The sequence below is a fragment of the Notolepis coatsorum genome (genome assembly GCF_963971535.1).
Source record: "Notolepis coatsorum genome assembly, chromosome: 3".
NCBI classification, from domain to species: Eukaryota; Metazoa; Chordata; class Actinopteri; order Aulopiformes; family Paralepididae; genus Notolepis; species Notolepis coatsorum.
Genome location: NC_140167.1, coordinates 170904209 through 170921318, shown reverse-complemented (window position 1 = coordinate 170921318; position 17110 = coordinate 170904209). Strand labels below are relative to the sequence as shown.

At 45.4% G+C, this 17110-nt stretch overlaps 1 protein-coding gene across 1 annotated transcript in view; it reads right to left on the bottom strand.

Moving 5' to 3' along the window:
• Positions 1–17110, bottom strand: part of vwa8 (von Willebrand factor A domain containing 8) — a 238558-nt gene that overhangs the window by 50855 nt on the left and 170593 nt on the right. Inside the window, exons 18-21 of the mRNA XM_084309724.1 lie at positions 16644–16741; positions 14345–14451; positions 12497–12568; positions 9258–9334 (exon numbers count right to left, since the gene is read on the bottom strand). Of these exons, the coding sequence (XP_084165850.1) occupies positions 9258–9334; positions 12497–12568; positions 14345–14451; positions 16644–16741 (354 nt within the window). The remainder of the gene's footprint in view (positions 1–9257; positions 9335–12496; positions 12569–14344; positions 14452–16643; positions 16742–17110) is intronic.

Here is a 17110-nt window from a genome sequence, read left to right as displayed (position 1 = left end):
TATGAGACGACCCTGCTATACTGTTTGAGACACCTGCTATACTGTATGAGACGACCCTGCTATACTGTTTGAGACACCTGCTATACTGTATGAGACACCTGCTATACTGTATGAGACGATCCTGCTATACTGTATGAGACACCTGCTATACTGTATGAGACACCTGTTATACTGTATGAGACACCTGCTATACTGTATGAGACACCTGTTATACTGTATGAGACACCGGCTATACTGTATGAGACACCTGCTATACTGTATGAGACACCTGTTATACTGTATGAGACACCTGTTATACTGTTTGAGACACCTGCTATACTGTATGAGACACCTGATATACTGTATGATACACCTGTTATACTGTATGAGACACCTGTTATACTGTATGAGACACCTGTTATACTGTATGAGGCACTTGTTATACTGTATGATACACCTGTTATACTGTATGAGACACCTGTTATACTGTATGAGACACCTGTTATACTGTATGAGGCACTTGTTATACTGTATGATACACCTGCTATACTGTATGAGACACCTGTTATACTGTATGAGACACCTGCTATACTGTATGATACACCTCTTATACTGTATGAGACACTTGTTATACTGTATGAGACACCTGTTATACTGTTTGAGACACCTGCTATACTGTATGAGACACCTGCTATACTGTATGAGACACCTGCTATACTGTATGAGACACCTGTTATACTGTATGAGCCACCTGTTATACTGTATGAGACACCTGTTATACTGTATGAGACACCTGCTATACTGTATGAGACACCTGCTATACTGTATGAGACACCTGTTATACTGTATGAGACACCTGCTATACTGTATGAGACACCTGTTATACTAGAATGGATAAGACTGGTGGTATGTGTTCACACACACACACACACACACACACACACACACACACACACACACACACACACACACACACACACACACACACACACACACACACACACACACACACACACACACACACACACACACGCACACACACGCACACACACACACCAGGGGCGTCGTTTTGGTATGGCAAGGTATGGCATAAATAAATTCAAATGCTGATTTAGAATTGTCAACATTATGAACGTACAGCCCTAGCATGTTTTGATATTGTCAATTATCTCACTTTTGTATTTAGTAGTTAGGTGACTAACTCAAATACAGTATGCCACCAGAAAAGAAAAGGAAAATGGACATATGGAAGTTTTTTAGTCAAAGGGCAGCAGAGACAAGTGATACAGGGACACAGGTAAAGTCTTACAATGGCTTAGTGATTATAACAGTGCAGTTCAGCATTCAGTAACCCATACTTTTTGTGAACGTGTTTTTGATACTACATTCTGTTGAACACACACCTCAAAACCGTACCTAAGGAAAATTGGCTCAATTGCAAGAAAAAGAATAGACAGTTATGATATTACATTCTGCTCAGCATAATTTGTATGCAAAATATTGTGGTTCCTGAAAGTGCGCACATCAGCATACAACACCGGGCTGGTGACAGGCAACATGGAAGAACACAAGATGGCAAGATACAACGTCAGGAGAGCAGTAATAGAGGCAAAACGACGTTACAGGGATAAAGTTGAACTTCAGTTTGAACAGGCTGACTCTAGAGGCATGTGGCAGGGCCTCAGAACAATGACAGACTACAAAGGCACCCCCCTCAAACTGAACAGTGACATCTCCTTAGCAAATGATCTCAATTCCTTCTATGCGAGGTTTGAGGCTGTGAATAACAACACCAGCCTACAAACCACGGCAATGGGGGGGGGGGGGGTCTGCTGATGGAGACTCAGTGTTCAGGGTAACAGAGCATGAGGTGAGACGGATCTTTAAAAAAGTGAATATCAGGAAGGCAGCAGGACCGGACGGCATCCCCGGCCGCGTCCTAAAAGTCTGTGCCGACCAACTGGCCCCGGTATTCACTGACATCTTCAACCTGTCCTTGGAACAGGCTGTCATCCCCACCTGTCTGAAGAAGTCCACCATCATCCCTGTACCCAAAAAATCTACGCCCGCTTGCCTCAACGACTACCGCCCTGTAGCCCTCACCTCCATAGCCATGAAGTGCTTTGAGAAGCTAGTGAAGGGCTACATCTGTTCCTCCCTCCCCATCAACCTGGACCCTATGCAATTTGCATATCGCCCCAACAGGTCCACGGAGGACGCCATAGCCCATGTGCTGCACACAGCAGCATCACACCTGGACAAGAGGCAGGGGAACTATGTGAGAATGCTGTTCATCGACTACAGCTCAGCATTCAATACCATAGTCCCCTCCAAACTCATAGCCAAGCTCAGGGACCTGGGCTTGAACTATGACCTGTGCCAGTGGGTCTTGGACTTCCTGACGGGCAGACCCCAGGTGGTAAGAGCCGGCAACTGCACCTCCTCATCCATCACGCTCAACATAGGGGCCCCCCAGGGCTGTGTTCTGAGCCCCCTCCTCTACTCCCTGTACACACATGACTGCGTAGCACAGCGGAACAACAACACCATCATCAAATTTGCTGATGACACAGTAGTGGTGGGCCTGATCTCTGCCAACGACGAAAGGGCCTACCTGGAAGAGGTAGAGAACCTGTCACAGTGGTGTCAGGAGAACTGCCTCTCCCTGAACGTCAGCAAAACAAAAGAGATGATTGTGGACTTCAGGAGGTCGGGGGTCAAGGACTACAGCCCCCTCAGCATCGACGGGGCACCGGTTGAGAGAGTGAACAGTTTCAAGTACCTCGGAGCCCACATATCCGAGGACTTGACATGGACCACACACATTGACAGTGTAGTGAAGAAGGCACGACAACGCCTCTACTTCCTCAGGCGCCTAAGGAAGTTCCAAGTCAGTCAGAAGATCCTTAGGAACTTCTACTCATGTACAATAGAGAGCATCCTGACCGGCAACATCACCTCCTGGTTTGGGAATAGCACTGCACAAGACCGTAGCAGACTACAAAGAGTGACACGTTCAGCCGAACGCACAATTGGAGGGGGGCTTCCCACCCTCCAGAACATTTACTACAAGCGGTGCAAGGGGAAGGCTAAGAGAATTATTAAGGACTCGAGCCACCCGAACAACTGCCTCTTTGAACTGCTGCGGTCAGGCAAGCGATACCGGAGTCTTAAGGCGAGCACAGAAAGACTCAGAAGAAGCTTCTATCCCCAGGCCATCAGGCTGCTAAACGAACAATAATCGCTAAACGAACAATAATCACTATGCAACAACCATCAAATGCACACAGCACACACACCCACACGCACACACTCACTCAAACAAACAACACACTGCAGCACCCACTCTCCACACTTTAGATCACACAAACACACTTACACTTTATATTTATTGATAAAGGATTTGCACTACAACTCGTACACCTACTGTGAATTGTACCTAAATTGCACCTCGTCCCATTTCTCCATTTCTGCCTTGCACTATATAGTATTGTATATTAGTACACTGCACAGTATTGTATATTGTATGGTAACTACGTCTATTCTGCATCGAACATTGTACATATGTCTAAACTGAACACTGTGACCTCTTTTTTTTACTTCTAATTTTACTATGTTTTTATTTCATACTTATCTTGTCTTGCACAGTCTCTGGAGCGCAACAGTAAGAAGCATTTTGTACAAAAGTATTCTGTACTTCTGTATGACAACTATTAAAGAAACTTGAAACTTTAGTCTGTTTACACATTTCTATACTAAATGCTTTTGTAGTCCTGTGTCATACCTAAATGCCATATAAATGAATTGTATAGAAACAACTCACCAAAAGTGACTATTGCACAACTGATCTGAAACCCCACTTTCACCCCCCCCCCCCCCCCCCCCCCCCATCCTCCCTCCTTGCCATACCTTGGCTTTTACTGAAATGACGCCACTGACACACACACTTCGGACCTTCGTTCGTTACGTTGGCATTCGAATTCTAAATCAACATTAGATTTTTTTTTATATATACAAAATGTATATTCTTTTCTTATAATTTTTTTATTTTTTACATATATATATATTTTTTTATTCAGATAATATTCAGTTGCAGATAAAGATTAGGCTACACTAATATTATAGTATTAAAACTGATGAGTTATATTCATTAACTCATTCCCCACCAACAACGTTTATATACGTGATTGGCCGACAACCATTGAACGCCAACCACGTATATATACGTTATTTGGTCCGTTTTCCTTTTTATTTTATTTTAATATTCTATTGAATCTATTCAATGTCATGGACCTGTATGTTGCCGTTAAAAGGCATACTGGGACGCAGAGGGTGCAGTACCGGCCAGATCCTCCCAGGTGGCAGTATCGAGAGTGCAGTAAACCCTGTTCCAGACCGTGTGTTACATTTAAGCCGCTCCGGGCGCAGTTTTTTAGTACAGTGAAGCCTAGAGGTTCACTCGGTCCATTGAAGCGCGTCAAATTCCCCCGATGCATGTGTTGTGGTGGATTATGTCGTGGACCAGATGGACATCAGATGGACCAGATGGCGATCAAACAATTGGAATATTCTTTTTGGAATAAGCCCGACCACAGGTAAGGACTATCTGAAGTCAATTTCAGCTTGATACAACAATGTTTTCATTCCGATTGCCGTTACTGGCAATCAAATCATCAGAAACTACCCCCCCCCCCCTTTCATGCATTCATGATGAAACATAATACCTATTATATACATTTGATTTGGAAATAGTAGCGTGTCCAGGCAGCGTCTATACTTCCCACAAGCAAGTTGTCCTTCCGCGTTGCTCTGATTGGCCACTGACGTTTCTGGTCATGTGACATGTACGCCAATCGCATGACGACCATTTCCGCGTCGAACAGCCTGCAAACGACCTAACGCCTAGTTTATCACTGGTTAAGCTTAGGCGACTCTTTCGCAGTTGGTTAAGGTTAGAGTTTGGAATCAGGGCTGGCGTTCTATCGCCATGCTCTAAGACAAACTCTAACCTTAACCAACTTCGAAAGAGCGCCTAAGCTTAACCGTCCAAAGAACTTGCCGTCACACGATTGGGCGCACATGTCACATGACCAGAAACGTCAGTGGCCAATCAGATCGCGCAAAAGGACAACTTGCTTGCGGGAAGTATAGACGTGTGCAGGCAAGAAACGCCAACGCTTATAGTATAATTCACGTTGTGCCCTATTACTCGCTTCTCAGGAATTATTCCGGATCACTCTGAAATTATACTTATATTCACCATGGGATAACGTGTGAACGTATGCATGAAAAAAATCTTGGACGGAAGAAAGTCAGTGTCAAACGACTATAGTTATAGCTCCATAGCTATAATATAGAATATAGGTGGTATAGCTCTACAAACAAGGTGACGCACTCCTATCTTTAAAGCGTGGCATAGCTACAACGGGACCCGGCTAATCCCCGGCGCTGAATGAGTTAAAGAAAGTTGATTTAATTATTTTTTTACAATACTAATTTAATCAGATTAATGACTTTATTCAAATTGAGGATTTAGTTTGAGGATATTTATTAAAAAAAAATATATATATAATTTTTTTTTTATTATTATTAAAAACGAAGGTTCGAACGTCTGTTCGAAAAACCCTGACGAAGTTCGAAGCCCAAAAACAGGCTTCGAGGACAGCTCTAACACACACACATACACATGCACACAGAGAAACACAGCTGGGCCGGGGTCTGAAGAGGCCCCTCAGTGAGAACAAGGTTATACTTTACCGTTCCCGTTCCATGCGAATAAAATATATATACACACAAATTACTTCTCTCAATTATCATATTCAATTTGAATCACTTCCTATTTATGACCCCATTTTACAATAATAATGCTATGACCTTATGACATAACGCCGACAAATCAATGGTTATTAACACATTGAGTGCACGATTTATCGCTTGAATGCCAGCCTTTTTGGACTGATTTTCCGATATTTCATGATTTTCGCAGAGCTATTTCTATATTCTATATTATGGCTATGTGTCTAATACGCCCGTCGCTTATCAATGACTTGCTTGCAGGTAACATGTACAAAACGGATTGTTTTTTCATCGGTACATTCCCGTTTTATATCGTTTTGAAAAACAGACGTTTTTGGAAATTACTAGAAAAAATTTAAGATTCTGTGATAATAGCTCTTTACTGGAATACACACAACACGTTGTCATTTTCCGGCTGATTTATGAATCGTTTTCAAATAAACGCTAGATTATCGATAGTATATGTGTACTTATGCACGCTAGAGAAGCGGGCTGAAAAATCGATTATCTATGACCTGGTCAGCGCTAACGTCATACACGCACATACACACATAGGGGACACGTTGAGATATATGTGAAAGATACATCTGATTACCCCAAGACTGGTAAAATAGATTCCTTACCTCACATCAGATGTTCTGCAAAAATATTATTCCAATTCCTGATCGCCATTCCAAATATCGATCGCGTTTATTGATCCAACGTTATGTACTCGAAACACATATTCCACGCTGTTCTGAGGGTCCACAATGAATGCAATCGTCTCGGGTTACATGCCTGAGAAGTAAAATGTGGATTCCGCTTTTTTTTTTTTTCATGCATTTCCATTGAGTCCAATCCAATGGGTGTTGCATGTTCTCCCCGTGCTCGCAAGGGTTTCCCCCCCGATAAGATAAACCCAATGGAAAAACATGCACAACAACAGATCGCTAACGCTGTGGTGTCCTTGATGAAGACGGACAGGAGCACTTGGATTGGTCCCCAGGGCGCGGCTCACGTTGACGCCCTATCTGCTCCCGGCTGCCCATGGGGGGAAGGACGACGGGATGGGTCAAGCGCAGAGACTCAATCGCATCGGCGACTGAGGAAAGACAATGCATGTGTGTGTATCCCGGTGTGTGTGTGCCGCTCCAATTGCATGTCCAGTTCGTTGCATGCCGAATAAAGACCCCCCTAAAGAGGTCCTGCATTATTATTATTATTATGGGTGCATTACCATCCGGGAGACGATAGGGGGCGGTATTTTCCCTGTTCAAGCTCATACAGTCCCAATGATAACGTGAGGCTGGATTGATGAAAAATGAATGGATATCGCTAATAAAAGCAATAACGATTAAATAACGAGATTTCTCATCGTTGGCACTCAACGCATGGCATGAACTAATGAGAAATCTCGTCGTTGGCACTCAAAGTGATAAGAATGAAATGAACAATAGATGACTGAGAGAAGAACACCCAGGGTTTTCTGATGGATACATTTGGTGCAATATTGGTACATTTTCTGGTTCAGATTGATTTTGGGGAATAGTTTAATTTAACTAATATTGAATTTACTAGGAGTTACCACAATGGAAGCCCAATGGGAGAATGACTTGTTCTGCTCATAGGTTATCTCCCCACCCACAGTATTGACAGCTATATAATACGTAATTCTTCTCTGGTTGAGGTCCCTGAGACAAGATCTTATCAAATGGGGTCCGTGGCCTGACGTGTGTCAGTTTGGGGTTCCTCCACTGGCATAGAGGACTGTTTAGGGCTGGGCGATTAATCGAGTTTCAATTTCAATAACTTTTTTGGCTTCCTATGATCATGAAAACAAGATAATCAAGATAAAACGTTTATTGTGCCACATGCCGCGTTTTCTCGTCGATTTCTCGTCATTGGCACTCAAAGTGTTAATGTAGTGGTAAATATGACGACAAGAGAATTATTGTATTGGAGAGACTGACTTAATTAAACCATAACTCAACCGTTAACCGGCCTGAGCTACGGCCTAAGCGACGGGGAGTGTCATCGGCTCGGGAGGTAGAGTGGTCGTCTGTCAGCGTGTCGACGTGTCCTTGAGCAAGACACTTAACCCCTAACTGCTCCCGATGAGCAGGTCAGAATCTCGCACCGTCGCCTCCGCTGTCGGATGTGTGAATGTGAGGCATGAATTGTAAAGCACTTTGGATTAAAAACACTATATAAATGCGACCCATTTACCATTTACTTAATAAACACAGAACAAGCGACACAACAGAGGTTAGTTTCACCCAATACGGCCTGGTGATTGAAATGGCTTTAAAACGGAGCTACAGGCTCTGAAAGACTCCTCAGAGGGTTAGAGATGTCCCTCTACATGACCGGTGTTTGATTAGCAGTGGTGGAAGAAGTACACAGTTCCTTTACTTAAGTAAAAGTAGAAATACTCCGATAAATGAGTACTCTGGTAAAAGTAAAAGTCCTCCATTCAAATTCGACTTAAGTAAAAGTAGAGAAGTATTTGCTAAAGGAAAAGTATACATTCTACATGACGTTTGTGTCTCCATTGACTTCTAAAGGTTATGTTAAAGTGGTATGTGGTCCAGTTATGCTGCTCTGATTAAAGGTTATGTTAAAGTGGTATGTGGTCCTTTTATGCTGCTCTGATTACGTCCTCTTGAAGTTGACAGGCTTCAAATGTGAAAGTATATCATCTTCATAAATGTTTAGTAGTTTTGTATATATTATGTTTTCTATGCAAAATCCCTTTCTTCAAGTAACTAGTAACTGATGGGTTCAGATAAATGTAGTGGAGTAAAAAGTAAAATATTTCCCTTGAAATGTAGTGGAGTAAAAGTATAAAGTTCCCTAAAATGAAAATACTCACATAATGTACAAGTAGCTCGGAATTGTACTTAAGTACAGTACTTGAGTAAATATACTTTACGTTACTTTCCACCACTGTCGATTCGTTTGCAAAATCCTATGACTATCAGTCGCCTAATAATTTATTTAGTCAAGGACAGCCCAACCACATACTACACTGCTCTGTTGTATTTTAGAACTGAACTTTGTAAAGAAACTCAAAGTATTAACTCTTTGTCGCGTGGCAGTGAAAGGGTTAACCTTCTGTGTCGTCGCAGTGAAAGGGTTAACCCTTTGGTAGTGTGGTAGTGAAAGGGTTAAGAACGATGCACTAAATCAACCCGCCTATTTTTAAACTAAATTTTTTTTGTCCTCTTATGCCTGTATTTTTTACTGCTGTGAAGCACTTTGAACTGCAATTTCTGTATGAAAAGTGCTATACAAAAAAGTTTATTATTATTATTATTATTATTATTATTAATATTATTATTATTATTATTATTATTATTATTATTATTATTATTATTATTATTATTATTATTATTATTATTATTATTATTATTATTATTATTATTATTATTATTATTATTATTATTATTATTATTATTATTATTATTATTATTATTATTATATCTGAGCAGCTGTTGCCTCACCTGTGGAGCTGCAGGTACTCTCTGGGCCGGTTGAGGAGGTGAAGGAACCGGTCCACGATCTTGTTCTTACCAACGCCCTGTGGGAGCGCAAACAAAAACACAAAAAGAAACACCATTACCAACCCACAACAACCGGGCCGGGCTCCACTTCCACTCCACTCTTTTAAGTTGACGGAAAGTCCACACATCGTGGGCGAGTGAAGTCGAACGCGAGTTGACCGGCAACGCTATTAATAAAACAAAACTAAATAGATCCGTCTCTCTCTGGAGGATCCTGGGGGGGGAAAGAGTGTTGTTTTTGAGTGGAGGGCCCGGGGAGCTTTGACGCTGCCGCGTCCTGACAGCGCCGCGCTGCGGGCCTCACGGTGGCTTCCTGAAGAGCCGGGGTCTCTAGCATCTCTGCCACGTCTCCCCCGGTGTCTGTCCGCCTTCTAGTCTCTGCCACGTCTCCCCCGGTGTCTGTCCGCCTTCTAGTCTCTGCCACGTCTCCCCCGGTGTCTGTCCGCCTTCTAGTCTCTGCCACGTCTCTCCCGGTGTCTGTCTGCCTTCTAGTCTCTGCCACGTCTCCCCCGGTGTCTGTCCGCCTTCTAGTCTCTGCCACGTCTCCCCCGGTGTCTGTCCGCCTTCTAGTCTCTGCCACGTCTCTCCCGGTGTCTGTCTGCCTTCTAGTCTCTGCCACGTCTCTCCCGGTGTCTGTCCGCCTTCTAGTCTCTGCCACGTCTCTCCCGGTGTCTGTCCGCCTTCTAGTCTCTGCCACGTCTCTCCCGGTGTCTGTCTGCCTTCTAGTCTCTGCCACGTCTCTCCCGGTGTCTGTCTGCCTTCTAGTCTCTGCCACGTCTCTCCCGGTGTCTGTCCGCCTTCTAGTCTCTGCCACGTCTCCCCCGGTGTCTGTCCGCCTTCTAGTCTCTGCCACGTCTCTCCCGGTGTCTGTCTGCCTTCTAGTCTCTGCCACGTCTCTCCCGGTGTCTGTCCGCCTTCTAGTCTCTGCCACGTCTCCCCCGGTGTCTGTCTGCCTTCTAGTCTCTGCCACGTCTCTCCCGGTGTCTGTCTGCCTTCTAGTCTCTGCCACGTCTCCCCCGGTGTCTGTCCGCCTTCTAGTCTCTGCCACGTCTCCCCCGGTGTCTGTCCGCCTTCTAGTCTCTGCCACGTCTCCCCCGGTGTCTGTCTGCCTTCTAGTCTCTGCCACGTCTCCCCCGGTGTCTGTCTGCCTTCTAGTCTCTGCCACGTCTCCCCCGGTGTCTGTCTGCCTTCTAGTCTCTGCCACGTCTCCCCCGGTGTCTGTCTGCCTTCTAGTCTCTGCCACGTCTCCCCCGGTGTCTGTCTGCCTTCTAGTCTCTGCCACGTCTCCCCCGGTGTCTGTCTGCCTTCTAGTCTCTGCCACGTCTCCCCCGGTGTCTGTCCGCCTTCTAGTCTCTGCCACGTCTCCCCCGGTGTCTGTCTGCCTTCTAGTCTCTGCCACGTCTCCCCCGGTGTCTGTCTGCCTTCTAGTCTCTGCCACGTCTCCCCCGGTGTCTGTCTGCCTTCTAGTCTCTGCCACGTCTCCCCCGGTGTCTGTCTGCCTTCTCGTAAGTTACTCTGACAGCCCCATGACGACTGGCCCTCGCCCCTCACACCCCATGCACTGACAGCCTGACACACGCACGCACGCACACACGCACACACACACACACACACACATAGAGAGCTGCACACACAGGGACACACACAAATATACAAGGAAACCTGGCGCACACATGTGCGCCCATCCACACACGTGCATTCACATGCGCACGCACGCACACACACGCATAGAGAGAGAGAGAGCTGTACACACAGGGACATACACAGGCGTACACATAAACATAATGTATACATTGACACACTCACAAATTTACAAGGACACCAGCACACATGTGCACCCATACACACACACACGCACACACACACACATACACACACACGCACACACATACAAACACATAGAGCTGTACACACAGGGACATACACAGGCGTACACATAAACATAATGTATACATTGACACACTCACAAATATACAAGGACACTCGCACACATGATACCCATCCACACATACTCACACACCCACACACACACACATGTCCACCTCCAGGCCAGAGTCAGGGTACAACACGTCCACTCCTCCAATCCCCTCCAACCCGCCCCCCCCCCCCCCCCCCCCCCCTGGAGCCCTACCCCCTCTCTCCCCCTCGCTCCCTCCCAGCCCTGCAGGACTCTACAGAGGGCACAGGATGCCCACTAGTAAGGGAGCGAGGGTAGTGAGCAGCAGGGTGAGGAGGGCTGGAGGAGGGTGACGTGAGGGCAGGGGGAGCCTGTCTCATAACGACCTTCATCTCTGTACGCATCAGAGAGACACCTGGGGGGGGGGGGGGGGCTGGGTTAAGGCGTAGCGATTACTCTCCATGTCGTGGTTCTGAATGCAGCTAAACGATGTTTGTCAACCTCGACGTCCTCCCTGTAGCTCTCCACTCCATCTGCTAAAGTCAACATTTACTCTCACTAAATGCACGACAGATGGAATAAATCAAATCAAAATGTGTCCTCTATTCCCTACAACACCGGAGCTGCTCACCGTGTCTCGCTAGATGTTCCCTGTGTTAACACTTCCTTCTGGCAATCCTCCTTCCACTCTGCTGCTCCCAGCAGTTGGAACGAGATGCAAAAGTTGAAAATGGACAAATCGATCCCCCTCACTACTTTTTAGGACCAATAGGAGTCTTTGAACCAAAACAGGAAGTGGAGGGTACTTTTGGGTGTTTGTGATGCGTTATTTCTAAACCTAGCCGCATTTCTGGCAAGACGCTCTCTGATTGGCCGACGCCTGTTTCTACACTGGTTAAGCTTAGGCACTCTTTCGAAGTTGGTTAAGGTTATAGTTTGTCTTCGAGCGTGACGGCAAGTTCTTTCGACGGTTAAGCTTAGGCACTCTTTCGAAGTTGGTTAAGGTTAGAGTTTGTCTTAGAGCATGGCTATAGAACGCCAGGTAGTTTGCAGGCTGTTCGACGTGGAAATGGGCAAAGACACAGCTCGTCACGCGATTGGGCAAACGTGTCAGTGGCCAATCAGAGAGCGTCAGTCAGTGCCAATCAGAGAGCGTCTGCCGGAAATGCGGCTAGGTTTAGAAATAACGCGTTTGTGGTCACTCACCTGGTTGTCCACCAATAGGAGGCTTTGAACCAAAACTGGAAGTGGAGGGTGCTTTTGGGTGTTTGTGGTCACTCACCTGGTTGCCCACCAATAGGAGGTGCTCTCCTAACAGGAAGTCTTTCAGCATGTCCTCCATCACCATCAGATGCTGCAGAGACAAATAAAGAGCCACAGTGACCAACTGATCACCAGCTGACAGACAGCGGCTCGGGAGGTGGAGCAGTCATCCAGATATAGATCTAGGTTTTTACACATATAGATCACGGGTCTGGAGGCTGTTTTTTTAATGCCCCCAATAACGAAAGTTATCTCCCTTCCTCTCCTCTCTCTCTCCTTTCCCCATCTATCTCACTCCTCTCCTCGTCTCTCTCCTCTCTCTCCTCCCTCTCTTTCTCTCCCTCCTTTCCTCTCTCTGCCCTCTCTTTGTGAAGACAGGACAGAAACCAGGTCAATCAGAAGTAGGGCAGGCAGGAACACCCTCTCCTCCTTGCCCTCCTCCACCCTCTCTCCATCTCTCTCTCTCTCTCTCTGATGAGAAACAGACAAAGAAAGAAAGAAAGAAAGAAAGAAAGAAAGAAAGAAAGAAAGAAAGAAAGAAAGAAAGAAAGAAAGAAAGAAAGAAAGAAAGAAAGAAAGAAAGAAAGAAAGAAAGAAAGAAAGAATGAAATAATGAAAGAAAGAAAGAAAGAAAGAAAGAAAGAAAGAAAGAAAGAAAGAAAGAAAGAAAGAAAGAAAGAAAGAAAGAAAGAAAGAAAGAAAGAAAGAAAGAAAGAAAGAAAGAAAGAGAAGTGTGTGTGTGTCAGGGGGGGGGAGAAAGAGAGAAAGAAAGAGACATAAAAAGTAGGAGATAAAGAGAGAGGGAGCGAGAGAGAGAGACATCCTCATCAGTATTCCTGGGGGATGTCAGCTGTGAGAATGAGCTTCTCTCACACACCTAGTCACACTACCTGACAGGTTGATCACACACACCTAGTCACACTACCTGACAGGTTGATCACACACACCTAGTCACACTACCTGACAGGTTGATCACACACACCTAGTCACACTACCTGACAGGTTGATCACACACACCTAGTCACACTACCTGACAGGTTGATCACACACACCTAGTCACACTACCTGACAGGTTGATCACACACACCTAGTCACACTACCTGACAGGTTGATCACACACACCTAGTCACACTACCTGACAGGTTGATCACACACACCTAGTCACACTACCTGACAGGTTGATCACACACACCTAGTCACACTACCTGACAGGTTGATCACACACACCTAGTCACACTACCTGACAGGTTGATCACACACACCTAGTCACACTACCTGACAGGTTGATCACACACACATAGTCACACTACCTGACAGGTTGATCACACACACCTAGTCACACTACCTGACAGGTTGATCACACACACCTAGTCACACTACCTGACAGGTTGATCACACACACATAGTCACACTACCTGACAGGTTGATCACACACACCTAGTCACACTACCTGACAGGTTGATCACACACACCTAGTCACACTACCTGACAGGTTGATCACACACACCTTGTCACACATTTACAACACATTGTAACTAAGCTAGCACTCTGTCTCTTCAACTAAATTGGAACGAATGTTCAATGTTAGCTTGCTAGCAAGACACTTAACCCCCCCTAACTGCCCCCGATGAGCAGGTTGGCACCGTGACCTTGCGTGGCCTTCTCAAGCCGTCGTTAACTATGTGTGTTGTGGCGTTGTGCGCCTTTTCCCATTTATCTAAGTGAATTTATCCATCTCCCAGCGATCATATATTTTGTGATCTTGACATCAACGTAAACGATGATCAATGATTTCCTTTGAGAGAAATAAAGGTTTGAACGTCCTTCTGTATATTAAGGGCTGTGGATCAGGACGTGTTATTATTACCTGTGCGTTATCATAGAAGAGCACATCTGGGACCTTCATCTTCTCACTGGGCTCGTAGACTGGAGCAGACACACTGCCTATCGTCAGCACGCCATCCTTCACTGTGCCTAGAGAGGGAGAGGGAGAGGGAGAGAGAGAGAGGGGAGAGGGAGAGAGAGGGGGGGAGATAAATGGAGAGAGGGAGGGAGAAAGAGAGAGGGGGATGGAGAGGGAGAGAGGAAGAGAGAGAGAGAGGGGGAAGAGGGAGAGAGAGAGACAGAGAAAGGGAGAGAGACGGGTGGTCAATTATGGTAAATGGACTGCATTTATTATAGCGCTTGTATCCAAAGCACTTTAAAACTTATGCCTCACATTTACCCATTCACACACACATTCACACACCAACGGCAGAGGCGACCATGTAAGGTGCCGACCTGCTCATTGGGAGCAGTGTTGCTCAAGGACATTTCGACGCATTGCCGGGAACTCATGTGTTCATGAGTTCATGTGTTCATGAGTTCATGTGTTCATGTGGTCATGTGTTCATGTGTTCATGTGTTCATGTGTTCATGTGTTAATGTGTTCATGAGTTAATGTGTTAATGTATTCATGTGTTAATGTGTTCATGTGTTCATGTATTCATGTGTTCATGTATTCATGTGTTCATGTGTTCATGAGTTCATGTGTTCATGTGTTCATGTGTTCATGTGTTCATGAGTTAATGTGTTAATGTATTCATGTGTTCATGAGTTAATGTGTTAATGTATTCATGTGTTCATGTGAGTGAATGGGTGAATGTGAGGCACGTTTATCCTAAATCCCTCACAGTATCTGTATTATAGATGTATTTTGGCATTGTTGGCCTCAGTAGTAATCAAACCCCTACCCCTGGCGATGTTGGTACCATGCTCTAATAATCGTTGAACGACACAAGACCCTGTTTATGGGTGTGTGCGTGCGCACGCGTGCGTGTGTATGTATGTGCATATGAAATGTGTGTTTGTGTGAGTGTGTGACAGTGTTCAGTATTCCCCTGGTGCTGTGAGAACTGTACAGGGATGCTGCACACAATCTGCTCATCCCACATTCTGATTTGTGTCATGCTCCTCCAGGCCTCCAGGGTTCCCGTCCACCTTAATTTTCATTTTCCCCACTCTATCCCTACCCAGCTACTCTTCCCCTCTCCCTCTCTCTGAGTACAGGATGGGGTGCAGGTGTGTGACACCGGAGGAGCAGCTGATTGACATCTACCGGCTGATTACCATTCCTATTTAGACCTGGCTCAGATGTCATGAGGCTGCCAGATCGTAGTTCCTTATTACCAGTCAGTCCGTATACTCTTGCTTTGTCTCATGTCAGTCCGTGTTCTATTGCTTTACCTAATGTTTCTTCTCCTGCTTTGCTCACAGTTTGTTACCTGGCTTCACATCCTGTTCCCGAGTCTTGGATCCCTGTGTATGACCTCCGCCTGCCTGACCACTCTCTCCGTGTGTATCCCCTGACCGTCCCAGAACCCACTCCTGGCTACGACGTTCCGCTTGTCTGACTACCCTACAACTCGCGACTCCCTGGACAGTTTGAGAACCCGCTCCCGGCTACTACCCTGATACTTGTTCACCCCCTGGACTACCTAGAGACCTGGTTTCAGTATTCTTCTTTTCTAATTAAATACACCCGTCATTTGGGTTTTCTCTGGTTCACATCGTTAGTTAGTTATTGCAGATTTGTGTAATCTACATAATACGTTTATTTTTAACACACAGAGTATAGAAACCTGATTTAGTGACATGTCATAATGACATGTCATGTCATAACGGACAGTGGCTCAGGAGGTAGGGCAATTGTCTGGTAATCCGGAGGTGCCCGGTTCGATTCTCGCTCCTCCCAGGCAGCTTGAGTGTCCTTGAGCAAGGAACTTAACTCCTAACTGCTCCCGATGAGCAGGTTGGGCACCTTGCACATATTTGCTTACATTTATTTTCCAGTGTGGAGTTCTCGGGATACCAGAACATGTATTTTCTGTTTACTGCAGAGCGGAGGAACTGGGAGACCCATGTTACTGACCAGACACTCTATATCAGTAACATTGTGTGAACCGCTGATCTAGATGAGGTCTGGAGAGGTGAGGGGTACGGTTACAATGAGGGGCTAGGCAATACATACAATAAATACATGTAATTTAACCGAATGACCTCGCAAGAATAGAAACAATAGTGTGTGTGTGTGTGTGTGTGTGTGTGTGTGTGTGTGTGTGTGTGTGTGTGTGTGTGTGTGTGTGTGTGTGTGTGTGTGTGTGTGTGTGTGTGTGTGTGTTCCTCACTGTGAAGGTGTGTGTGATCGTCAGGCTCTGGTATGTCCAGTATGGAGCAGTTGGACAGGTTCTTCTCAAGAGAGGCACGGGCCAAGCTGGGCAAAAACCTACACACAAACACGCACACACACACACAAAGATAAGATAAGACATTTGTATTGTATGTGTGTACTGTTTTTAAATGTGTGTGTACATAAAAATGTGTTTCATTGTGTGTGTCCTTCTTTGTGTGTGTGTCTTTCTGTGTGTGCCTTTTAGTGTGTGTGTGTGTGTGTGTGTGTGTGTGTGTGTGTGTGTGTGTGTGTGTGTGTGTGTGTGTGTGTGTGTGTGTGTGTGTGTGTGTGTGTGTGTGTCTGTAAGATAAGACATTTATATTGATGTGTGTGTGTACTGGTTTTAAATGTGTGTGTACATAAAAACGTGTTTCTTTGTGTGTGTGTGTGTGTGTGTGTGTGTGTGTGTGTGTGTGTGTGTGT